At 45.9% G+C, this 25,874-nt stretch overlaps 1 protein-coding gene across 1 annotated transcript; it reads right to left on the reverse strand.

The window, feature by feature from the left end:
• Positions 1-74: 74 nt before the first annotated feature.
• Positions 75-15,737, reverse strand: LOC109915190 (bone morphogenetic protein 2-like). Its single transcript, XM_020514799.2, has 3 exons — positions 15,433-15,737; positions 4,511-4,875; positions 75-1,139 (listed from the first exon to the last, which is right to left on the reverse strand). Exons 2-3 carry the CDS (start codon positions 4,866-4,868, stop codon positions 298-300), a joined length of 1,200 nt encoding a protein of 399 aa, XP_020370388.1. The 5' UTR covers positions 4,869-4,875; positions 15,433-15,737; the 3' UTR covers positions 75-297.
• Between the last annotated feature and the right edge of the window lie 10,137 nt (positions 15,738-25,874).

The raw sequence follows: 25,874 nt of genomic DNA on the forward strand, positions 1-25,874 counted from the left end.
CCCAATGACTCAATAAAGATCTCCTATGACTCAATGAAGATCCCCTACGACTCAATGAAGACTACTCCCAAAGAATCAATGAAGATTTCCCTAGGATTTAATGATAATCCCCATCCCCATGACATAATGAAGATCCCCAATGACTCAACGAAGATCACCCAATGACCCAGTGAAGACTTCCCAAGACTTAATGAAGATCCTCAATGACTCAATTAAGACCACCCCCCAGTTACTCAATGAAGACCATTCCCAATGACTCAATAACCTTGTGTGGGCTGGGGGGGAGGGGGTGTTGTCTCAGCGGCATCCACATCCTTCAACGGCCATCTCCTGGTAATTCTTGAGGACCACTTTCTCATCATCGTCCAGGTAGAGCATGGCAACGGGGCTGAGCTCGGTGGGCACACAGCAGGCCTTGGGGATCTCGGTGTTCACCGAGTTGACCAGGGTCTGCACGATGGCGTGGCTGGAGGAGTTCATGTGGTCGGCAAGCGGGAACCGGCACTCACCCTGGCAGTAGAAGGCGTCGTAGCCTCGGGGAGCGATGATCCACTCGGTCCAGCCCACCCTCTCAAAGTCCACATAGAGTGGCCTCCGGCGGCACCGATTCCGCTGCCGGACTCTGGCACGTGCCCCTTTCTTCAGGCTGTGCCGCCTGGGCCTAGAGCCCAGGGCCCTCCCGCCACTGCCATCCCGGCCATAGGTGACCAGGAGTGGCTGCCGGGGCTCCCCGGCACGTTCCTCGGACTCCCGTGGCGACCTGCCAACCCTCAGCCGCCCTCGGGGCATTGGGCCCGGCCTCAGCTCGACCAGGAAAGCCACCAGATCCCGCCGCTGCTGGTGCCGCCCCGCTCTGGAGTTCATCACCGCCGGGCCCACCTCGAAGCTCTCCCACTGGCTCCGGTTACCAGGCAGCAGGCGCCTCTCCAGTAACCTGCGCCCCGTCCCTCCTCCACCTGGGGGCTCCAAGAGCTCGTAAACGGCCACTGCTTCCAGGCCGGGGCCGGCCCCGACCTCAGCCTCTCGGAATAAGCGGAGCTCGGCCGAAGTGATGTGCTCTCGGTCGGGGATGGTGGTCAAGTTGAAGACGATCTGGTGGAAACTTCTTCCCTCGGGATAGGGGACCTCCTGGAGATAACCTGTCATAAACCGAAAGGAGAAAGAGGAGAAAAAAACACTCAATAACAAACTCTTCCATTCAGTGCAAAAATCTCCCTGATCCAACAGTTTTTTTCCTTTATTCATTCAGGGGAGGAGGGCATGGCTGACCCAGCAGCATTTATTGCCCCAAACTTAATTGCCCCAAAGGGTAGATCAGAGCCAACCACATTGCTGTTGGTCTGGAGTCACATGTAGGCCCAGACCAGGTAAGGATGGCAGCTGCCTTCCCTAAAGGGGCATTAGTGAACCAGATGGGTTTTTCCTGACAATTGGCAACAGGTTCACAGTCATCATTAGATTCTTAATTCCAGATATTTTATTGAATTCAAATTCCACCGTCTGCCATGGTGGGATTCAAACCCAGGTCCCCAGAATGCTATCTAGAACTCTGAATTAACAGTCCGGTGATAATACCACTAGGCCATCGCCTCCCCTAATTTAAAAAGAGCTTTCCTGGGATGTGGGTGTCACTGGCCCAATGATGGTCATTCCCTATGACTCAACGGAGACTATCACCTTATGGGTCAATAATGACCATTCCTATGGCTCCATGGAGACTATCCCCTTATGGCCCAATGATGACCATTCCCTATGGCTCCATGGAGACTATCCCCTTATAGCCCAATAACTACCATTCCCTATGGTTCCATGGAGACTATCCCCTTATGGGTCAATGATGACCATTCCCTGTGGCTCCAGGGAGACTATCCCCTTATGGCCCAATAATGACCATTCCCTATGGCTCCATGGAGACTATCCCCTTATGAGTCAATAACGACCATTCCCCATGAAGGTGTGTGATCAGAGGGATAACATTCAGCAAGTCAGTAAGCATCCCATATCAAAGGAAGGATGTGCTGGGCTTGGATGGGAGTCCAGAAGACGTTTACAAGAATGATCCCCGGGGGTGAAGGGCTTGTCATTTGAGGACCGGTTGACAACTCTGGGTTTGTACTCGATGGAGATTAGAAGGATGAGGGGTGGGGGAATCTTATTGAAATTTATGGAATACTGAGAGGCCTGCATAGAGTGGATGTGGAGCAGTAGGAGAGACTAGGACCCCAGGGCACAGCCTCAGAGTGAGGGAACTGAGATGAGGAGGGATTTCTTCAGCCAGAGGGTGGAGAATCTATGGAACTGTTGCTGCAGAGGGCTGTGGAGGCCAAGTTATTGAGGGTATTTCATCCGGAAGGCAGGAGAATGGGATTATGAAACACATCAGTCATGATTAAATGGCAGAGCAGACTCAATTGCTCAATGGCCTAATTCACTCCTACATCTCTTGGTCTTTTATCTTTACCTTGCTATCTCATTAGAGGGGCGACTGGTGGTGAGTTTAACCTGAGAGTCACCATGCCTAACGCAAGGGGAGACTTTGAGAAGGGGAGTCCTTCCTGGTAACAGAGGGTGAGGGAAATGAATCTAACACTGTTGGCAACATTGTATTGCAAAGCAGCTAACTGAATAAACCGAGACCCTAGAAAGTCAATAATTTCTCTCTACAAAGAAAATATGTCCATTTGGTTTCTATCTTGTCCATCCCTGATTCGGCTGAAGAAAGTGGTGGTGAGCCACTTTCTTGAACCACTGCAGGCCTTGGGACTTAGAGACATCCCACAGTACTTTTGGGAGGAAGTTCCAGGATTTTGAACCAGCAACAATGAAGGAATGGGGATATCGTTCTAAATCAGGTTATTGTGGGGCTTGGCAGCAAACTTGAAGGTGGTAGTGAGAGAAACAGGAGGAACTGCCGATGCTGGAGAATCTGAGATAACAAGGTGTAGAGCTGGATGAACACAGCAGGCCAAGCAGTATCAGAAGAGTAGGAAGGCTGACATTTCAGGTCTGGACCCTTCTTCAGAAATGGAAATTCAGAAATTGAAGGTGGTAGTGTTTGCTTATGTCTGGTCAATCACACTGTTAAGGTTTGCTAATGACATCGTAGGGTTAAGAGAAACAGGCGATAGATATTAATTAGCTTCAAGCAAGCTAGGATTCTTGTGAAGTGGTATGACCCTACCTCTGAGCCAGGAGGCCTGGGTTCAAATCCTACCTGTTCCAGAGGTGTGTAGTAACATCACTGAACAGAAAATATCCAGAAACAAAGAAAGCTAGGACACTGAGTGTGGGGCGAGAGAGGACTAAGACTCAGCAAGTCAATAAACTCTCTCTGCAATGAAAAGAAAGGTACCTTGGTTTCTATATCACAATGTGACATGGGTTCTATTTACAGTCTTTCCATGCATCTGCTGCTCTTGCCCTTCTGGGTAGTGGAGATTCTGAGTTTTGGGTTTGTAAGGTACAGTTGAAGGAGCCTTGATGAGTTACTGCAGTGTATTTGGGATACACCATGTTGCGAATGTGATTGACTTGTAATTGCCCTCTGAAATGGTCCCAGCAAGCCACTCAGTTCAGGTGCAATTAAGGATAGCCAACAAATGTCAGCCTTGTCACATGAAAGGATTAAACAAAGATTGTGATGGTACGCAAATTGGAAGGGAGCTCCTTTCCTTTCCATTTGGGCTTCCTGAGTTATTACTGATTTGATTTTTGTTTTTATTGCCATGTGTACTCAAGTACAAAAGTACAGGAGTACCGTGAAAAGTGTACAATGTCGCCAACCAAGGTGCCATCTTAGGTACAAGTACCTAGGTACAAAATCTTAAGAACAAGGTAGAAAGAAAGAACAAAGTTAAAAGTTAAACATTGCAGTAATTATAGTACAGTGACACATTCTCAGTTTTAAGTAGAAAATAAAGCTGGAAATTCAAACATTACAGTCTTTCTTAAGTGCTTAGCCATGGTGGGACCATACTTTGAGGAATAACCTCGAGACTGGAAGCCCACAGCATTACCTGTACTATTGAATATGTAGAGAATGCCAGTTTTACTAAATTAAGTGTTCCAATATTCAGCAACATAATATTGACCGTGAGTAAGCATTAAGAATCTGGTATATCAATATTTGATTTAGGTCAATTTCAAGTGTCTGATGAAGCTAAATGCACTGAGCATATGCATTATGTAGCAAATTGTGAATTCCATGAGATGAAACAGAAAATGACAAATCACACTTTTGCTATTCGCTTTTCTTCAAATCATAGATACGATATTGGAGCACTTGCATGGTATCATGGTTCACATAGAGTCAGTCTAAAAAAAAATGGGAGGGAGCTCCTGGAGATACTCACCATTGAACTCCACTGCCCATGGCCTGTGGGTGATAGAGGTTGTGGGTATCTGATTGAATATGTGTGATAGAGAAAAGTTATGTGAGGTAAAAAGAACAGTCCAAAAGGAGAAGAGCAGGCAGAGAGTTTGGACAGGATGTTTGGTTCTAGCAACTCACCCAAGTGATGGAAGCTTCGCACTGTGTTGGCGTCTCTTGCGTGTCTCCCCAAGTGGGTGAAGCTGGAATCCTGGATGCTGTCGTAATCCCCAGTATGAAAGTAGTACAAATCACGCATGTACTGAGGGATGATGGTGGCAGGATTGGGCCTGGGGAGACGGCTCAGTCCCAGTCTGCTCAGCAGAGTCCTGTGGAGAGTATGGACCAGCTCAGGATCAGGCGAAGATAGCGCCGTACCTTCCTTCCGGCTTGCATCCGATGGCACTGTCCTCCCTCCTTCAGAGAACAAGCCGGCTTCTCCGGCTAACAGCACCCAGGCACACAGGACCACCATCTGCAGAAGACTAGCAGAGAGCATGGTGGAGCTGGAAGGCAAGAGGCAACTGTAGGGTTAGCTCGGGTTATTGGTGAGCTACAAATCTCAAAAACTTTAAATTGTAGGGTTAGCAAACGAGGGAAAAAAGACAAGCTTCACTTCTGACACGGCAACAATGTTCACAATTTCCATCGTTCATTTATATAGCACCTTTCATGACCACAGAACACCCCAAAATGTTTCACACCGAGAAGGGGAAAAAAAGACAGTAAAAGTGTAACTGAATGTGCTGGCTAGGATAGAATCCCTACATCATAGAAGCAGGCTACTTCAGTGCACACTAACTCTTTTGAAAGGCACCCCACCCCCCTTACCCTCTAATCTGCACACCTTTGCATTGTGGGAGGAAACCCACACAGAGTCACCTAAGGGTGGAATTGAACCTAGGTCCTTAGTGCTGCAAGGCAGCAGTGCTAACCACTGAGCCACCATGTCTCTGGATGTTTAAGAGCTCCATTTTGAAATATACAAGTCAGACCAGTCAGTTTCAGTCACCAGTTTTATTGTTTGTTTTTCCTCAAGGACAGTCAATCACATTGTGTTCAATATTATTGGAAAAAACAGACATGCTGTCAAGGGTTTTCATTTTGCACTCCCCAGGACAGAAACATAGGAACTCCAAATTTCAAGCGGATTGTATTACCAATTTTTGCCAACAATTTTGAATTGTAGTTACTGTTGTAATATAGATAATGTCCTCACAGCAAGCTTCCACAAACAGCAATATGATTATGTCCAGATAATTTTATTTTTGATCTGATTTGATTCATTATTGTCACATGTACCTACATACAGTGAAACATTTTGTTTTGCATGCAGCGCAGGCAGATCATACTATACAAAGTGCATTAGGGTAATAGAAAAGAGCAAGGAATAGAATGTTACGGCTGCAGAGAAGGTGCACACAGAGTGAGATCAACATTAAATTTAAAATTTGAGAGGTCCATTCAGAAGTCTGATAACAGCAGGGAAGAAGCTGTTCTTGAATCTGCTGGAGTTGGGAGGTTATGTTGAAGCTGTACAGGACATTAGTTAGACCACTTCTGGAATACTGCATTTAGCTCTGGTCACCTCCTATAAGAAAGATGTTGTGAAATTTGAAAAGGTTCAGAAAAGATTTACAGAGATGTTGCCCAGGGTTGGAGGGTTTGAGCTATAAGAAGAGGCTGAACAGGCTGGGGCTATTTTCCCTGGAGTGTCAGAGGCTGAGGGGTGACCTTGTAGAGATTTATAAAATCATGAGGGACATGAATAGGGTGAATAGCCAAGGTCTTTTCCCCAGGGTAAGGGAGTCCAAAACTAGAGGGCATAGGTTTAAGGAGAGAGGGGAAAGATTTAAAAGGGACCTAAGGGACAACTTTCTTATGCAGAGGGTAGTGTGTGTATGGAACAACCTGCCAGAGGAAGTGGTTGAGGCTAATACAATTATACCATTTAAAAGGCATCTGAATGGGTGTACGAATAGGAAGAGTTTAGAGGGATATGGGCCAAATGATGGCAAATGGGATTAGAGATATCTGGTTGGCAAGGATGAGTTGAATTGAAGGGTCTGTTTCTGTGGTGTACATCGCTATGACTCGATCTGTTTTTGTGACGGTGATAGAGGGATAAATATTGGCTGGGACGCTGAAGAGAACTCCTGACCAAGGTAGGGGATCTCTCAACCCCCCCGGGAAGGTGGATGAAGCAAGTTTTTAATATAACATCTGCAAGATTGCACCTCTGGCCAGCTGGGCTTGGGTGTGTTAGCCTTAATTTTTCCGAGTTCAGGTCTCTGGTGGGTATGTTGAACCCATTGATCAGAGAAGAGACTCCCCTGTACAATGGCGAAGGTGGGGGCACACACATCTTATTCAAGACCCCCTGAGGAAAAACAGTTTAAAAAAGACATAATACTGGCAAATGGGACATGCTGGTCTGATTGTTTTGAAGTGTACGAGACCAGTCAGACTAGGATATCTCATTGACCAATTCCATTGAGTTCACTGGACCCCAAAATGTTGACCCAGTTTTCTCTCCAAGGAAAAAAAACCGAAAGAACTGCAGATGCTTTAAATCAGAAAAAAAAACAAATTTGCTGGAAGGGCTCAGCAGGTCTGGCAGCATCTGTGAAGGAGGAAGGGTCTATTATCAGTTCTGAGGAAGGGTCACCGGACCCGAAACGTTAACTGTGCTTTTCCCTTCACAGATGTTTTTGTTCTCTCCAAAGATCTGCTGAGATTCTCTAGCAATTTCTGTTTTTAATTTCGTTAACCAGTTTAACTGCTTTTTCCTTTTTTCAAAGCAATTTCCATCAGCTCAGTTGGCTGGAAGGTTGGTTTGCAGTGCAGTGTGATGCCAATAGCATATGTTCAATTCCTGACACTGACTGAGGTCACTGTGAAGGTCCTGTTTTATCAGCTTTGCCTGAGATGTGGTAGCCCTCCATTTAAATTCGCTACCACTTGTTTTTCTGTAATGAGAGAGTGGCCTTCTGGGACAATGGCAGCTCTGCCTTTATCTTAGTTGTAGATTGGGGACTGCAGATGCCTTTTCTCCTTCATTTAATTGCATGTGTGCTTTCATACAGTTGAGCCAAAGATAGTGCCTTGGGAAAGAATTCAATAATTTTCCAACAAAGTCCAGACCATGCTTTTTTTTTCACCTTTCCCCTGGGAATCAGTGTCTCCAACCACATGGTAGTGATTCCTTGGGGAGAGAGAGTCGGGAGATCCACTTGTGGAATTTCGGGGCTCATCCAGATTCCAAACTAAAATTATAGTGTGTTTCAGTGGTCAGAGGTCCTAATACATCAAAGTAATGGGCTATATTCTGTTAGAGACAAGTCCAGATGAGAATTACACTTACTGGGACTTAACCTTGAATGTATAGAGTGTATATAAGATAGTAAGAAGACCCATGGATTGTTATCAAACAACACTTGGCAGCTATAGGAAGGATATTATTAAGCTAGTGAGGGTTCAGAAGAGATTTACCAGGATGTTGCCGGATATGAAAGATTTGAGTTATAAAGAAAGGCTGGATAGGCTGAGACTGTTCGCACTAGAGCGTAGGAGGTTGAGGGGTGATCTTATAGAGGTTTATAAAATCATGAGGGGTATAGATAGGGTTAATGATAGTTGTCTTTTCCCTAGAATGGGAGATTTCAAGACTAGGAGGCACACTTTTAAGGTGAGAAGAGAAAGATTTTAAAAAAGACATGAGGGGCAAATTTGTTTTACGCAGAGGGTGGTTCCTGTGCGGAATGAACTTCCAGAGGAAGTGGTAGATGTGGATACAGTTATAACGTTTAAAAGACATTTGGATAAGTACATGAAGAGGAAAGGTTTGAAGGGTTATGGGCCAAGAGCAGGCAGATGGGACTAGTTTAGTTTGGGATTATGGTCGGCATGGACTTGTCAGACCAAAGGGTCTATTTCCGTGCTGTATGACTCCATGACTGCATTAAGTCACATAGGAGATATTAAGACATGCAGCCAAAATCTTGGCCAAGAAAGTATGGAGCATTAAAAAAGGGAGAGAGAAGCAGAGAGAAAGGGAGATTTAAGGAGGGTATTCCAGGGCTTAGGGCCCAGGCAACTGAAGACCAATGGAATGATTATAATTGGAGATGCTCAGAGACCAGAATTGGAGGAATGCAGAGTTTTCAAGGCTGGAAGAGGTGGCTTTTGTAGACTAGTATGGCTCAGGTGGGTTGAATGGTTTGTCTTTGGAGCCATTTGTTTGATGCACGGTAAAAGCAGCTTACTTCCTTCCTAAGTTGCTGACTGCAGAGCTCTCTAAAACGTCCCTGTTATGCACCAGCTTTCTCTACTTACTAGTCCACTTAATTGTGGCAGCAGCCCTCTGAATTTATCAATATACAAGATAATCCCGAAGGCACTAACCCATGGGATACTGCCATTCCCTTCAGGAATTATCATCCTTCCACCAGGACCAACCTCTGTGTCAACTCTCAGCTTCCTGCAATCCCACCACAAGCTATCATTTCCCTTCAGGGCCCAGTGGAAGATGAGAGGAAAACACAAACTAGGATTACATTCCTTGGAATTTAGAAAACTAGGATGGTTTTCAAGAAATTAGAGGGAACAGATGATGATACAGCTGTGCAAGGCATTGGTGAGACCATATCTAGAGTACTATATGAGGAGATGATGATGTCCAAACAAAGAGCAAGAGTAGGCCATTCAGCCCATCAAACCTGCTCCACCATTAAATAAGATCTGATTGTAACCTTAAATCCACATTCCCATCCCGACCTTTTCACTGCCTTTCTCAACAGGAATCTATCTACCTCTGCCTTATTCTGCTTCCACCACCTTCTCAGTAAAAGAATTCCAAAGACCTATGATCCTCTGCAAGAAAAGGTTTTGCCTCATTTCTGTTTTAAAGGGGATGCCCAACTGAGTAGAAGCATAGAACTTCAGGTCAGAGTTGAGGAGAGTTTACTTCTCTCAGGGAAGTTGTGAGTCTGTGGATTCCTCAGGTGGAGAAGTGTCATCAGATATGCTCAAGGTTGAGGTAGATAAGTTTTTTTGACTGACAAAGGAGTTAAGGGTTTATGGGGAGCAGGCGCGCAAGTGGAACTGAGTAGGGGTGTGGGTCTGGGTGGGTTGCTCTTTGGAAGGTTAGTGTGGACTCAATGGGCCAAATGTCCTGCTTCCATGAAGTAGGGATTCAGTGGTGAAGGATCTGGATGTTCACACAAAGCTTACAGTGCAGGCAGCGATCATTTAGCTCATCATGTCTGCACCAACTTTCCCACACAACTCACTTAGCACCATTCCCCTACCTTCTCCCAGTAAACCTGCACATTCTTCCTTTTCCAGTAACAGACTAATCATCTTCTGAAAACCTCAATTGATTCTGCCTCCATAACATTCTCAAGCAGTGCGTTCCAGATCCTAACCATTCTCTGCATGAAAAAGCTGCCTCATGTATCACTGTTGCCTCTTTTGCAAATTACTTCAAATCCATGTCCCTCTCCTTCTCGATTCTTCCACCAATAGTAACAGTTTCTCACAGAATCACAGGCGTGTTACAGTGCAGAAGGAGGCAATTCGGCCCATCATGTTTGCACTGACTCTGCCTTAGTGCCAATCCTTTTCCTTTTATTGTTCCCCATATCACCGCCCGTTGTTTCTATTTAAATAGTCATCTAAAATCTAAATCTACTCTGTCCAAGCCTCTCATGATTTTGAGCTATGTATGTGTGAACTCCTGGATATTTTTCATTCACTTTTGAGATGCCTGGACCAGCATTTATTACCTGTCCCTAGTTGCCTTTGAGAAGGGGGTGCTGAGCTGCCTTCTTGAGCCGCTGTAGTCCATGTGCTGTGGGTAGACCCTGTTAGGGAGGGAGTTCCAGGATTTTGACCCAGTGACGCTGAAGGAAAGGCAATATATTTCCAAGTCAGGATGGTGAGGGGTCCTTGCAAGGGGATGGTGTTCCCATATATCTGCTGCCCTTGTCCTTCCAGATGGTATTGATTATGGATTTGAAAGGTGCTATCTAAGGAACCTTGGTGAATTTCTGTTGTGCATCTTATAGATATTTGCATATTGCTGCTATTGAATGTAAGTGGAGGGGACTGAATGTCCTATCATTCAAATGGGTTGCTTTCTCCTGGATTTTCTTGAGTGATGTTGGAGCTGCGCCCATCCAGGCAAGTGGTGGGAGTATTCCATCACACTCCTCCTAACTTGTGCCCTGTAGATACTGAACAGGCTTTGGCGAGTCAGGAAGTCTGCAAGATTCCCAGCCTCTGACTCGCTCTTATAGGCTTTAGATGGCTAGTCCAGTTCAGTTTCTGGTCAATGGTAACCCTCAGGATGTTGATAGTAGAGGATTCGATTAGAATCATAGAATCCTATAGTACAAATAAAGGCCAGTTGACCCATCGGGTTTGCACCCACCCTCCAAAAAGCATCCAACCCAGACTCATAACCTCCCATCATAACCCCACATTTCCCATCCCCCAAGCCTGCACATCTCTGGACACTATAGGGCAATTTCCCATGGCCAATTTACCCTAACCTGCACATCTTTGGATTGTGGAGCACCCAGAGGAAACCCAACACAGGGAGAATGTGCAAACTCCACACAGATTGTGGCCCCGGGTGGGGGGGTGCTGGAATTGAACTGGGGTTTCTAGCGCTGTGCGCAGCAGTGTTAACCATTGTGCTGCCCACTAGTTACCTAACACGTTGCTCCCGAGCTGGCTTATGGTCCTGAGCCACTGGCAGAGGGACTGTCTCAGATCCCTACTGCCCTCTCAAGTAGACACAAAAAAAGCCTGTCTCCTGTATTTAAAACTGTAACACATGATTTTTCAGTGTGCCGGCCAATACTTATCCCTCAATCAACAACACTAAGAGCAGAAGCTTGCTATGCACAGATTGGTTGCATGCTTCTGAGATTAGCACACTTCTCAAAGTGCTTCATAGGTTACAAAGTGCTTTGGGATATCTGGAAGTCATGAAGGGCGCTACAGAAATGCACATCTCTTCTCCACAGGATACCTAGGTCAGGCAAACCTTGCTTTGGATTTACTAATGTTGTAAATCGCCACAGTCCCAGAGGAAGCAGAGGCTACTCACCACTGCCGGCGAGGTTAAGCAGAGGGTCACCACATCTGAGAGGAAGGGGTGAGGTCGAGAAAGGGGGCTTCATTGTGATCTTGGTCAGCACAGGAACTGAACCCACGCTGTTGGTGTTACTGCGTCACAAACCAACCATCCAGTAACTGAGACAACTGAGCTCCACGTGTTGAGATGGGACAAAGAACAATAGTGAGTGAGAACAAGTGGCAGGGAGGGAGCTGGATGAAACTGGGTTTGGGGGAAACACAAGTTTTTTTTTAATATTCATTCATGGGATGAGGGTGTCACTGGCTAGGCCAGCATTTATTGCACATCCCTAATTGCCCCAGAGGGCAGTGAATTGATAGTAGGGGAACACTTTGGGTCTAGCAATCATAATTCTATTAGTTTTAAAATAGTCATGGAAAAGGGTAAGTCTTCCATAAAAGTGAAAGACTTTAATTGGAGTAAGGCAAATTTTAATGGTATAAGACAAAAACTTTCAAAAGTTGATTGGAGTAGACTGTACGTAGGTAAAAGGATGTCTGATAAGTAGAGATAACACAGTGTAGAGCTGGATGAACACAGCAGGCCAGGCAGCATCAGAGGAGCAGGAAAGCTGATGCTTCACGTCTGGACCCTTCTTCTGTTGTTTATCTTGTTATCTTAGACTCCAGCATTGGTAGATCCTACTATCTCTGATAAGTAGAAGGCTTTGAAAAGTGTGATAACGAGAGTTCAGATTCATTATGTTCCTGTTAGAGTGGAAGGTAAGGATGGTAGGATTAGGGAACAATGGATGAATAAAGATACTGAGGTTCGAGTCAAAAATAACTACCTAGTAGATATATCAGAACATGGTCAGCTTGGACCAAAGGGTCTGTTCCCATGCTGTATGAGTCAACCACATTGCTGTGGGTCTGGAGTTAATTGTGAGCCAGCTTAGCTTCCTTCTCTCATGAACCAAATGGACTTTTCTAACAACCCCTTTACAGTCATCATTAGACTCTGAATTCCAGATTTTTAATCTATCAGGGTGGGATTTGAACCCAGGTCCCCAGAACATTAACTGGATCTCTAGATTAGCAAACCAGCAATAATTACCACTAGGCCACCACCAGCTTATTGCTAGCTCACAGCAACTGCACAAGTGGTCTCAGTGTCAAGGGATTTCAATGACATGGGGAGACTGGAAAAACCAGAACTGTTGGAGCAGCAAAGGTGAAGGTGAGATTTAATGGATACTTTTGAAATCACATTTTTATAGAATAAGTAAGGAATAACTTGTCCACCCTGGTTGAAGGCTCGATAACCAGAGAGACACAGGCTAGAGGTAAGTGACAAATGAGTCAGAGCGAGAGATGAGAAATATTTTTAACACAGTGAGCTGTTGTGATCTGGCATGCCCTGCCCAAAAGGGTGATGGAAGCAAATTCAATAGGAACTTTCAAAAGGGGAATCAGATAAATAGCCACAAGGGGGAAGAGTAAATATGCAGGGCACTGGGGGGCTGATGCTGGGGCAGAGTGGAGAGCTTTAAATCTGGGATCTTGCTGTGCAGCTCTAAGCTATCCGTTGAAAAGAGTGAAGGGGTGTTAGGCTGAGGTACGATGGGCTCAATGGTCTCATTAGGACTGCATCATGTGTGAGCGACAGCTTTGCAAAGAAACTACATGATGTGCAGACATGACAAAATAATGTCAGTCATCTGTGACTCTCTCTCTCTCTCTCTCTGCAAAGTGTGTGTGTGGATTGCAAATGGGGTGTGGAAAGGACCAATCTGTGTGATGGTTATAATCTATCTGACAGACATGGCTAAACTATCCCTTTGGTACATCAGGGGAACAGTCCGAGCACAACTGATAGTAGACTTAATCTCTCTCACAGACAGAAAGACAGGGGTAATAGCAATTAAATACTTCAAATGAATGGGGATTGCAGCCAAGAGATCAGGACTGCGCTCTGCACAGTGCAGTAGGAGGCCATTTGGTCCAGCATCTCCCTGCTGACTCTTCCAGAGAACTTTCCAATTAATTCTTCTTGCCCTGCTCAATAGCCCTGCCCCTGTTGCCTGTTCTTCAAACATCACCCCAATTCCCTATCTGAAAGTTAATCTTCTCCTTTTCTGGCAGGGAATCCGGATTTAACTTTCTGCGCACAAACACTTTCTAAATCTGTGGATCCACCCCAAACAACCCCCCCCCCCCCCTCAAGTTGGTTACCAACATTTCTGTCTGTTTCTGCCGGTTTATCCCTCTCTATCAAAATCCAAGGTTTAGGGAGGGAATTCCAGAAGTCAGGACCCAGGCAGTTGAAAGTTAGGGCTGCCAGTGGTGGAGAGATCAACATTGTGGATACCCAAAACGAACAAAGTGCTATCATCTCCCCATCTGTGGGCAGGAGTGGGCAACTGGAGCAGGTGACCACTAAAGATACAATCAGGAGTAGACCATTCACCCCTTAAACCTCAACCACCTGTCAGTAAGGTGATGGCTGATCTGATCCAAGCCTCAACACCACCTTCTCCATACCCCTCCATTACCCTTGGCTCCCTTGTTGGTCAAAACTCTAACGCAGTCTTGGATAACACCCATAAGGAATAGGAGCAGGAGTAGGCCCCATCTGGCCCATCCAGCCTGCTCTGCCATTCAATAAGATCATGGCTGATCTTTATCATGGACTCAGCTCCACTTACCCGCCCACTCACCATAAGCCCTTAATTCCTTCACTGTTCAAAAATCTATCTTTGCCTTAAAAACATTCAATGAAGTAGCCTCAACTGCTTCCCTGGGCAGGGAATTCCACAGATTCACAACCCTTTGGGTGAAGAAGTTCCTCCTCAATCTGCTCCTCCTTATTTTGAAGCTATGCCTCCAGTTCTAGTTTCACGTGCCAGTGGAAACAACATCTATCCTATCTATTGCCTTCATAAATTTTACATGTTTCTATGAGAAACCCCCTCATTCTTCTAAATTCCAATGACTATAGTCCCAGTCTACTCAATCTCTCCTCATAAACCAACCCTCCCAACTCTGGAATCAACCTAGTGCAATTCCCCTGCACCCCGTCCAGTGCCAGTACATCCTTTCTCAAGTACGGACCATTGCTCTTGGGAGCAGAGAAATTCCTGCTCATCTCTGTCTTATTGGATACTTGGAGCATTGGATGTGGAGATAGACCTTCATTTTAAAGTCCCATTCAAAAAGGCGGCACCTTTGACAGTGCAACACTGTCTTGCTGTGGAAGCTTTATACAGAAGTGAATCCTACAGTACTTAATATAGGCTGCATATCGAAGACGGTCCAAAGATTTAATTCCCTCTGTCCCGAATTAACCAATCTCAGCATTACTGACGCTGCAGATATTAGCTCCAGACCTCTTACAACTCCTTCTGTGATGCTCTCACAGTCAAATATCTTCTTGAAACTTGCGTACAATTTGCACTGCGACCTTTTCTCCCCATGCATCCGTACCCAAGTGAGATTCACCCACCTCGGGGAGCAGAGTGCAAGGTTGGAAACGGAGAACATCATTTAAGCAAAATGTGCATTTCCAGTTAAAGCTCTAACTTTAGGTGGGGTGGGGGCGGGGGGGGGGGGGGGGTAGTCCCAGCGGTTGCGATGTGAATTCACTAGTCTCTACCCCCCCGTGTCTCCACCGCAAACACTGCCAGTTGCAGAGGGGACCCAGTCTGGTGAGGAGTGGGTGGGTGGGGGTGTCAAAATAGCCTTAAAACCGAGGCAGTGGGGAGGGAGTGAGGGGCAGGTCTGACAGGCACAGGGACTCACTGCATTAACAGACATCCCCCCAACACACAATCTGAGCTCTCCTGCCACTTTGATAAGCTCCCCATAAAACAATGACTCCAGCACAAATGCAAACATCACGAGAGACCCCCCCCAAAAAAGTTTCCATTTTAAAATGACAAGAGAAAGTTAAAAATTAAATTTTAAAGAAAACTCACTGAGTTCTGCCGATGTGTAAAGTCCATGGTTCACAATGTCCCAGGACAAGAAGGAAAATTAATTTGTCTACCCCGTGTGTCGATTAATTTTCAGAACATGAAGGGCTCTTCACATCCAAATAAGACCCTTTTGTTTTTGTTCTAAAGAAAAACATTAGTCTTCCTTTATCACATTTCTCCTTCGGTGGTTGTTGTCCTCTTCAAAGCTGTTTTGCACTTTCTCTCCTTCCTTCCTTTCTCTCTCTCTCGTTCGTTCTGCCCTCAGTCCATTTAAACTGCTTCACACACCTTCCTGCTTTAAATTGACCAGACGCTGATGTCACAACGTGGCGGTCAGCCAACGATTCTATATCGCCAACAACAAAAAAAAATGCCTTGCAAAAGGAAAATGAAAATACACACACACACACACACAAATACACACACGGACTAATCCCTGCTTGATTCCAGAGGCTGTATATAATGTTGGAGGAAAATTGCCATTTCAATGTATCCAATTCGTCAGATACTAATAGCATTGATTTGCTTCTGAATTTTGGGATGTCCCCCACACCAGATGGAATCATAAAATCTCTATACTTTGTGGAAGCATTGTGGCCCATTGTGTCCACACCTACTCTCCAAAGAGCATCCCACCCAGACCCATTCCCCTCCCCAGTCCCTGTAACCCTGCATCTCCCATGGCTAACCCAACCAGCCTGCACATCCCTGGACACTATGGGAGCAATTTAGCATGGCCAATCCACTCTAACCTGCCCATCTTTGGACCAGGAAAAACCAGAAACAGGTGTTCCCCTCACATTGCACTGCTACCTCACGGCGCCAGGGACCCGGGTTCAATCCCACCCTCGGGCGACTGTCTGTGTGGAGTTTGCACATTCTCCCCGTGTCTGCGTGGGTTTCCTCCGGGTGCTCCGGTTTCCTCACACAGTCCCAAAGATGTGCAGGTCAGGGTGGATTAGCCATGCTAAATCGTCCCATATAATGTCACAGGGATGTGCATGCTGGGTGAATTAGCTGTGGGAAATGCAGTGTTACAGGGATGGGGTGGGGGGGGAAGCTGGGATGTGCTCCAGAGGGTTGGTGTGACTTGATGGGCCAAATGGCCTGCTTCCACACTGTAGGGATTCTATGACCCAGGGAGATTCTCCAGTACAGAAGAGGAAAGGCTTATCTTAATCTTCCCCTTTCTGTACCTTGATCTGTCAGAGAGTAGCCTCTGGATTGGGGGGTGGGGGTAGGGTGATTGTTGGCAGCAAGTAAACCATGGGAGCAGGAGGAGGCCATTCATCCCCTCAAGCCTGTTCCGCACCATTCATTTAACCCACAACTGCTCTTGTACCTCAACTCAAAGCATCTCCCGATTTACAACAATGGCTGCATGCTGCATTGTTCCATCATTGGGTAGAAAATGCAATAAGAATTCTGCAGGCTGTGAGAGACATCATGTGCAGGGGGTCCCTGATTTGTGAACATCCAACTTACAAACATTTGTATTTACGAACCCAATCCCATACAGGGGTGTAATTTTAAATATCTGACATATGTACATTTCCTGTACTTAGGAACAGCTGCTTTATATTGTCCTGCATTGTGTTCCGAATTGCGTACGAATCAACTCATTGAGTCATAGAGCTGTCCTGCAGGGAAACAGACACTTGGTCCGTGCCGACCAGATATCGTAAATAAATCTAGTGCCATTTTCCAGCATTTGGCCCATATCCCTCTAAACCCTTCCTATTCACATACCCATCTAGATGCCTTTTAAATGTTGTCATTGTACCAGCCTTCGCCACTTCCTCTGGCAGCTTATTCCATACATGCACCACCCTCTGCGTGAAAAAGTTGGCCCTTATCTCCCTTTTAAATCTTTCCCCTCTCACCTTAAACCTATGCCCTCTAGTTTTGGACTCCCTCACCCTGGGGAAAAGACCTTGTCTATTCATTGTATCCATGCCCCTCATGATTTTATAAACCTCTATAAGGTCACCCCTCAGCCTCCGATGCTCCAGGGAAAATAGCCCCAGCCTATTCAGCCTCTCCCTGTAGCTCAAACCCTCCAACTCCAGCAACATTCTTGTAAATCTTTTCTGCACCCTTTCAAGTTTCACAACATCCTTCCTATAGCAGGGAGACCACTGTACGCAGTATTCCAAAAGTGGCTTAACCAATGTCCTGTACAGCCTCAACATGACATTCCAACTCCTATACTCAATGCACTGACCAATAAAAGCGAGTGTACTGAACGCCATCTTCTCTGTTTACCCGCGATTCCACTTTCGAGGAACTATGAAGGAGTCAGGAATGGAACCTCTGACCTGCTGAGTTTCTGCAGCACTTTCTGCTTTTATTTGGAAGTCTATCAATCTCAGCTTTGAGGCTCCTAGTTTGCCTCCAGCCTCGAGCAGCTTTTGAAGGGAGGGAGAGTTTCAGATTCCCACTCTCCTTTGGGCATCGCCTCTGAATAGCCTGATTCGAATTTTAAGATTCTGTTCCCCTTGTTCTGGTGTCTTCCCCCTTTCCCAACCCTCTCCCAGTAGCCTCTGGTACCCAAGACACAGGAGGCTCACCTTTCCTCAGAGTTTGGGTGATGTATCATGTTGTGCAGGTATAATGGTTTGATGTTTTACATCAGGAATTGATCTGTTGACCACCCATGCATTTCTATCATGGATAGCAAGAACTGCAGATGCTGGAGTCAGAGACAACACAGTGTGGAGCTGGAGGGACACAGCAGGCCAGGCAGAGGAGCAGGCAAATCTCTGAAGAAGGGTCCCGGCCCAAAATGTGAAATTTCCTGCTCCTCCGGTGCTGCCTGGCCTGCTGTGTTCCTCCAGCTCCACACTGTGTCATCTCATTTCCTTCAATGGGGCAGGTTTTGAATAGCTGGCCCATGCTGAGATCCCTTTGTGCCGTGAGAGAAGCTAAAAGTCAAAGACCGTACAGCACTCAACACCAGCCAAGACTGAGAAGACAAGATAAAGCAGAGATTTGGTGGTCCCAAGTTAAGGTTTTTAGGGCCTGGAGATTTCACTGTGCAGTTCGTACCTTGCACCAAGTTCTGATGTTTTAAAATGTCCATTCATGGGATGTGGTCGTCCATCTCTAATTGCCATGGAAATAAGAACCTTGCGATTTCAGAAGGCAGTTCAGAGTCAACCATATTACTGTGGATCTGGGATCATATGTAAACATAGTAAAGACTGCAAGTTCATTCCCTAAAGGGCATTAGTGAACCAGTCAGATTTTTACAACAAAGGTTACACAGCCACCCCTTGTACTAGCTTTTAAATTCCAGATTTCATTGAATCCAAATTCCACCATCTACCACGGTGAGATTTGAACCCAGGACCCTCAAAACATTAAGCTAGGTCTCCAGATTTCTAGATCTAGTGATATCACCACTGCACCATCACCTGCTTGCTTGGGTCACAGTCTGACAACATCTTGGTTTTAAGCTCATCTTTGATTTCCAACCCCTCCACAACCTCTCCTGTCCCTACCTCTGTTATCCTCTTCTGTCCTCACAGCCTTGTTGCACATTCCTAATTTTAATCGGTCCACTATTTGCAGCTCTGTCTTCAGCTGGCTGGGGCCCAAGCTCTGGGGTTGATCTCTGTCTCCACCTTTAAAATGTTGCATAAATCCTACCTCTTTGACCAAGCTTTTGGCCATCCATCCCAATGTCTGATGGTGCTTGATAGCAGATTTTGTCTGATTGCACAAATGTGAAAGCAACCCTGGGTGTTTTACTACATGAAAGGTGCTTCATAACTGTGTGTTTTTGTTGTTGCAGATCATCTTGCACTGTTTGCCTTGATGGACATGTGTTTTAGTGAGTTATCACTCAGTCATGGGTTTAATGCTAAACTGGTTGATAACAGCCAAGCTGAAACATGGTGTCCCATGTCAATCTGGATTCAAGAAGGCTGATGAAGCAGGAAAATGAGACAACTTCCTTTGTGGATAGAGTTTATTGACTATTCAGTCTTAAAGCTGCTATTCCCCAGAATTTCAGGTGCTTCCTATGTACCTAGTCAATCAATAGTCTCTACTTGTTTTTGCCTTAAGTAAAAACATGCAAAAAATTAACAAAGTGATTAACCAGACATTAATACCTCAGTTCTGAGGAAGGGTCACTGGACCTGAAACGTTAACTCTGATTTCTCTCCACAAATGCTGCCAGACTTGCTGAGATTTTCCAGCAATTTCTATTTTCGTTTCAGATTTTGAGCACCCGCAGTTCTTTCAGTTTTTATTAATTCCTCGATATCCCGAGTTAAACACAAAAAGAGTTAGCAACTCAGATCACTCTCCAGTTACCTCAAGACACCCTGCTTCAGCTGAATTGGAATGTGACTGCATGCAGCTGTCAAAAGGTAGAAAGAATTGCATTTATATAGGGTCTTTCACAACCACAGAACATATCCCAAAACTCTTCATGACCAATGGAATAATTTTGAAGTGCAGTCACTGTCTGGAAACCATGGCAGCCAATTTCTGCACAGCCAGCTCCCACAAACAGCAATGACTAGATCATCTGGTTAATGAGATTAAAGTCACAGAATCCCTACAGAGCGGAAAGAGGCTATTTGGCCCATCAAGTCTGCACTGACCTTCTAAAAAGCATCCCACTCAGACCCAGGCCCCTACCCTATGCCCATAAGCCCACATTTACCATAACTAATCAATTTAGCCTACACACTGCTGGATACTATGGGCAATTTAGCACGGCCAATCCACCTAGCCTGCACATCCCTGGACACTATGGGGCAATTTAGCACAGCAAATCCACCCTAACCTGCACATCTTTGGACTGTGGGAGGAAACTGGAGCACCCGGAGGAAACCCACGCAGACACGGGGAGAACGTGCAAACTCCACACAGACAGTTGCCCGAGGGTGGAATTGAACCTAGGTCCCTGGGGCTGTGGGGTAATAGTGCTATGTGGCTCAGTGATTAACACTAGTGACTCACAGGGCTAGGGAGCTGGGTTCAATTCCACCTTCGGTTGGCTGTCTGTGTGGAGCTTGTATGTTCTCCCCGGGTCTGTCTGCAGGGGTTTCCTCCAGGTGCTCTGCTTTCCTCCCACAGTCCAAAGATGTTCAGGCTAGATAGATTGGCCTTGCTAAATTGCTCGTTGTGTCCTAAGATGCGTAGATTAGCCATGGGAAATGCAGGGGGAGTGGGGTGGGATACACTTTGGAGGGTTGCTGTAGACTGGATGGGCTGAATGGCCTGCTTCCACACTGTAGGGATTCTATGGATACCAGAGAGACTTCCACTTCCTTTCTATGAAATAGTGGCCATGGGATCATTTTACATCCACTTGAAGTTGCAGACAGGCTCAGTTTAACTGTTGACCTCCCAACAGTGCAGCATTCCCTTAGCATTACACCGGGAGTGTCAGCCTGGATATTTCTGCTCAAATCTGTGGTGTGGGACTTGCACCCCTCAAACTATAGCCTGACGACAGGAGATGGGAAGTGGCACACAGCTGATGCTGTTGGCCTGGGACCACACTTCACGGTCAAATTTCCTGCCAATGCTCACTGATCGATCGAGTGAGGTGAATAATGGAAAATTGCATTAGCAGCGGCAGGAGCGGAGAGGGAAAAGAAAAACAAAAATATTCCAACACAGGAAGAAAGTTCACAATAATATCACCGCAGCGTTGAACCTTATGATGGGACGAGCTCCGAATTCTTTTTCTGGCAACGCTATTGTTTGTGCAAGAGGTTCCAGGCAAACTGAGAGAAGGGAACACACAATGCTACCTTTCCTGTCCTGCTTAATTGCCACTTCCGCCCTTTATTGTAGACATTCCGATCATGTTATGCAGTCTTGCCCCTTCAGAAGCCAAAACATAAAAAGAGAAAACATTGCAGGCGGGTGAGTCGTCTGTTTTGCTTCTCTCCGCGGCCAGGAGTCGTGGCTATGCAAGATAGAGATCAAAGCAAAGAGGGAATGTTTGTGATGGAAACGAATCTGCCCTCTATCCCATTAGGAAGCCCTCTTTCTGCCTCCCAGACTGCAATGGGAGAGACCGGAGTTCAGCGGGATCAAGACCAGATCACTTTGACTCCACTGAATATCCAGGGCAGCGCAGTAAATGAATGAACGTGTTCGTTCCTCTGGTGACCCAGCCCTCCACCATCCAGCTACAAGGAAAATGCTGAAGAAGGGTCACTGGACCCGAAACGTTAACGCCGCTCCAACAACACTTAAGAAGCTCATCACCATCCAGGACAAAGCAGCCCCGGCTTGATTGGCACCACATTCACAAACATCCCACTCCCTCCACCACTGACGCTCAGTAACAGCAGTGTGTACCATCTACAAGATGCACTGCAGAAATTCACCAAAGATCTTCAGACAGCACCTTCCAAACCCACGACCACTTTCATCTAGAAGGACAAGGGCAGCAGATACATGGGAACACCACCCCCCTGCAAGTTCCCCTCCAAGCCACTCACCATCCTGACTTGGAAATATATCACCGTTCCTTCAGTGTCTCTCGGTCAAAATCCTGGAATTCCCTCCCTAAGGGCATTGTGGGTCAACCCATAGCACACAGATTGCAGCAGCTCACCCCCACCTTCTCAAGGGGCAATTAGGGACAGGCAATAAATGCTGGCAACAAATGAATTTAAAAAATGTACAGAAAAGGTCACACAGGAGAAATCAGGAAAGCAAATGGTGGGCAGGCCTTCATTAAAAGGGGATTTGAGTTCAGAAGTAGGGATGTCTTCTGGCTGTTTTACAGGACCTTGGTGAGCGTATACCTGGAGTATTTTGTGCAGGTGTGGTCTCACCATCTAAGAAAGGCCATGGACGGAGTTTCAGCAGGCTGAGGCCAGAGATGTCGGTTCTGAAGAACAGTCACACGGGACTGGAAACATTCTGTATCCAAAGAAACTGCCAGACCTGCTGAGTTTCTCCGGCAATCCCTGTGTCTGTTTCAGATTTCCAGCATCTGCAGTATTTTGTCATCACACCAGGGATGGCAGGACTGTCCTATGAGAAGACATTGGCTCAACTGAGCCTGTATTAACTGGAGTTTACAAGGATGAGAGTGAATCTGATTGAAACATAGAATTCTAACAGGGCTGAATGGACGAGAAGCAGGAAGGATAATTTCCCAGGCTGGGGAGCCTAGAACGAGGGGCCATAGTCACAGAGTGTGAAATAACTGAGGTGAGTAAAAAAAAATCATCATTTAAGGGGTAGCAATCCTCTATAGAAGGCTGTGGAAGCCAAGTCACTGAATATCTTCAAGAAAGGGATAGATACATTTTTAGACATGAAGGGTATCAAGGAGTATGGAGAGAAAGCAGGAATATTGCATTGATACAGGGATCAGCCATGCTTAGACTTCTGGGATTGGTGATGGCCTAGTGGTGTTATCATTCCAGAGACCCAACTAATGTTCTGAGGACTTGTCTTTGAATCCCACCACAGCAGATGGTGGAATTTGAATTCAATGAAACAAAAATCTGGAATTAAGAGTCTAATGATGACCATGAATCTGTTGTCAACGGTTGGGGAAAAAAAATCCATCTGGTTCACTAATGTCCTTTAAGGAAGGAAACTGCTGTCCTTGCCTGGTCTGGACTACATGTGACTCCAGACCTGCAGCAATGTGGTTGATTCCTAACCACTCTCTGGGATGGGAAATAATTTCTGGCCCAGCCCCTTCTGCCCAAGGGGTTCAAGGCCCCAGAGAAACAGGAGCCAGTTTTGGAGACTTAAAGCCCTTTCCCCAGGAGGAAGCCTGGAAAATATTTAACCCTGGAATGGGACTCTGACCAAAGCAAAACCCAGCAGATGCTGGAAATCTGAAATAAAAAGAAGAAAGAGTGTTGGAAATGGTTAGCAGCTCACGCAGCATTGGTGGAGAGAGAGAAAGAGAGAGAGACTTTATATTTCACAGCATCAGAGAACGATACAGCACAAGACCACAAAATATAAGGCCAGAAGAATCATAAGCCCACAAGATATAGCAGCAGATTTAGGCCATTCGGCCCGTCGAGTCTACTCTGCCATTCAATCATGGCTGATGTGTTTCTCAACCCCATTCTCCTGACTTGTCCTCTTACTAATTGTCCCATTGGGCTTTCTTGAAGGGGCAAACAGGAATTGTCCCATTCCCCTGTTTGTGGTGACCCCTCAGTTAAAACTGAGAGAGGGTTGGGGAGGGGTCCATCGGGGCAGGGCCCAGTTAGACGGAGAGCAGTTGGAACTCTATAGTGGCCATTGCTGTCTCAGCACTTGGAGCGCCCAAAATCTCACCACATGAGCCCCCCCAGCCCGCCCCCCAAAAGCCATGGTTTGTTTTTCTCCAATCCTCTTCCGAAAATTATCACCAGCTTTGTTTCCACTATCCTTTGAGAGACCGTATTCCAGCTCACAGCAATCTACTGATATATTAGACGGCGGCAGCTCACCACCGCTTTCTCAAAGGCCAACGAGGGACGGGCAATAAATACAGGGCTGGCCAGCGAGGCCCAAATCCGTGAATATCTTTTTTGAGAAAAGGCTCAAACTGATCCCTCACTAGCACCAGGACTTGGATGTTTTTCCGGCAGTCATTAATCTCAATTTAAAATTAGCCCGTCTTGGTTGTCCACACAGAAACTGGGCAGTGCTGAATGAGGTAGTCATTATTGCTTCTGCCAGCAAGAAGTTTTTAAGAGATGCAAAATTAAAACAGAAACATTGAGCCCCGAAGAGTCAAGTCCGCTCAAATTCAGGGCAATTTGTTGCCTAATGGGTGCAGTGTATCGGCCCGAAATCATGGCCCATTGGGAAGACAAATGCAATATCGGCCTTCATTTCAAAGGAAACAGAGTTTAAAAGTAGGGAGGCTCTGCTGAAAGAATACAAGGCACAAGTTAGAACACAAGTGGAACACTATGAACCGCTTGGTTGTAGGGAGAGATATCCTGGCATTGGAGATAGTCCAGAGACAGGTTGATTGATATGGAAGGACTGTCTTATGAAACGGGGGAGTAGTATATTGGGCCTGTACTCATTGGAGCTTAGAAGAATGAGAAGTGACCATATAGAAGATTTGTGGAGAGATTCACAGAGAAAGGTTGTTTCCCCTTGTGGGACAGTCTGGGGCCAGAGGGGCATCATCCCAGTATAAAGAGTCGCACGTTGAAGAGAGATGAGGAGGAATTTCTTTTGTCAGAAGGAAGTGAATTCGCAGAATTCCTTACCTATAGAGGGCTGTTGAGACTGGGTCATTAAGGCTAAAATAGATATTTTTAATCAGGAAGGCAGATTAAGGGTTTCTAGGGAAAAGCCAGGAAATTGGAATTGAGGATTATCAGATCAGTCTCAGTCTCATCCATTGGCAAGCAGGCTTAATGGGCTGAATGGCCCACATCTGCTCCTGTGTCTTACGGTCTTTCGGTCTCAGAGAAGGATTTTGTAACTGACTCATACGTCATAACCCTACAGTCAACATGTAGCTAAGGGTAGCTCAGCAAGTACCTGGACATGAAGTGATGCAATTTCTACACCTTTTGGGGTCAGTTAGAGGTTAATTTCTCGTGCGTAGATCATCAGATCAAGTAGAGATCAGGAAATATCTTGCACATTTCATATACTTTTGATTTGGAAAGTATAGCATCGGACTATGCACATGTAACACCTCAGATATGAGAGCTGTGTTGCAAGACTGCACATGTATAGGGACCAGGTGCCTGTGGTATTGTTCACATTGTGGTCATTCAGAGTGCAATTGTAACCTTTAATAAATCCAAACTCCACATTAACAAGTGAATTTCTCCCTCTCTATTTTGAACAGGAAGTTATAGATGCCCAAATTGTTGAGTCAGATGAGTACAGACGTTGGGATGTCATGTTGAGGCTGTACAGGACATTGGGTTGGGCCACTTTTGGAATACTGCGTTCAATTCTGGGCTCCCTGCTATATGAAGGATGTTGCGAAACTCAAAAGGGTTCATTAAAGATTTACAAGGATGTTGCCAGGGTTGGATTGTTTGAGTTACGGGGAGAGGCTGAACAGACTGGGGTTATTTTCCCTGGAGCGTCAAAGGCTGAGGGGTGACGTTATAGACGTTTACAAAATCATGAGGGGCATGGATGGGGTGCATAGCCGAGGTCTTTTCCCCAGGGTAGGGGAGTCCAAAACTAGACGGCATAGGTTTAAGGTGAGAGGGGAAAGATTTGAAAGGGAGCTAAGGGGCAACTTTTTCACACAGAGGGTGGTGCGTGTATGGAATGAGCTGCCAGAGGAAGTGGTGGAGGCTGGTACAATGGTAACATTTAAAAGGCATCTGGATGGGTACATGAATAGGAAGGGTTTAGAGGGATATGGGCCAAATGCTGGTAAATGGGACTAGATTAATTTAGGATATCTGGTTGGAGTGGACAAGTTAGACCGAAGGGTCCGTTTCTGTGCAGTAAAT

Source organism: Rhincodon typus, chromosome 39 (assembly GCF_021869965.1).
Source record: "Rhincodon typus isolate 14 chromosome 39, sRhiTyp1.1, whole genome shotgun sequence".
Lineage (NCBI taxonomy): Eukaryota > Metazoa > Chordata > Chondrichthyes > Orectolobiformes > Rhincodontidae > Rhincodon > Rhincodon typus.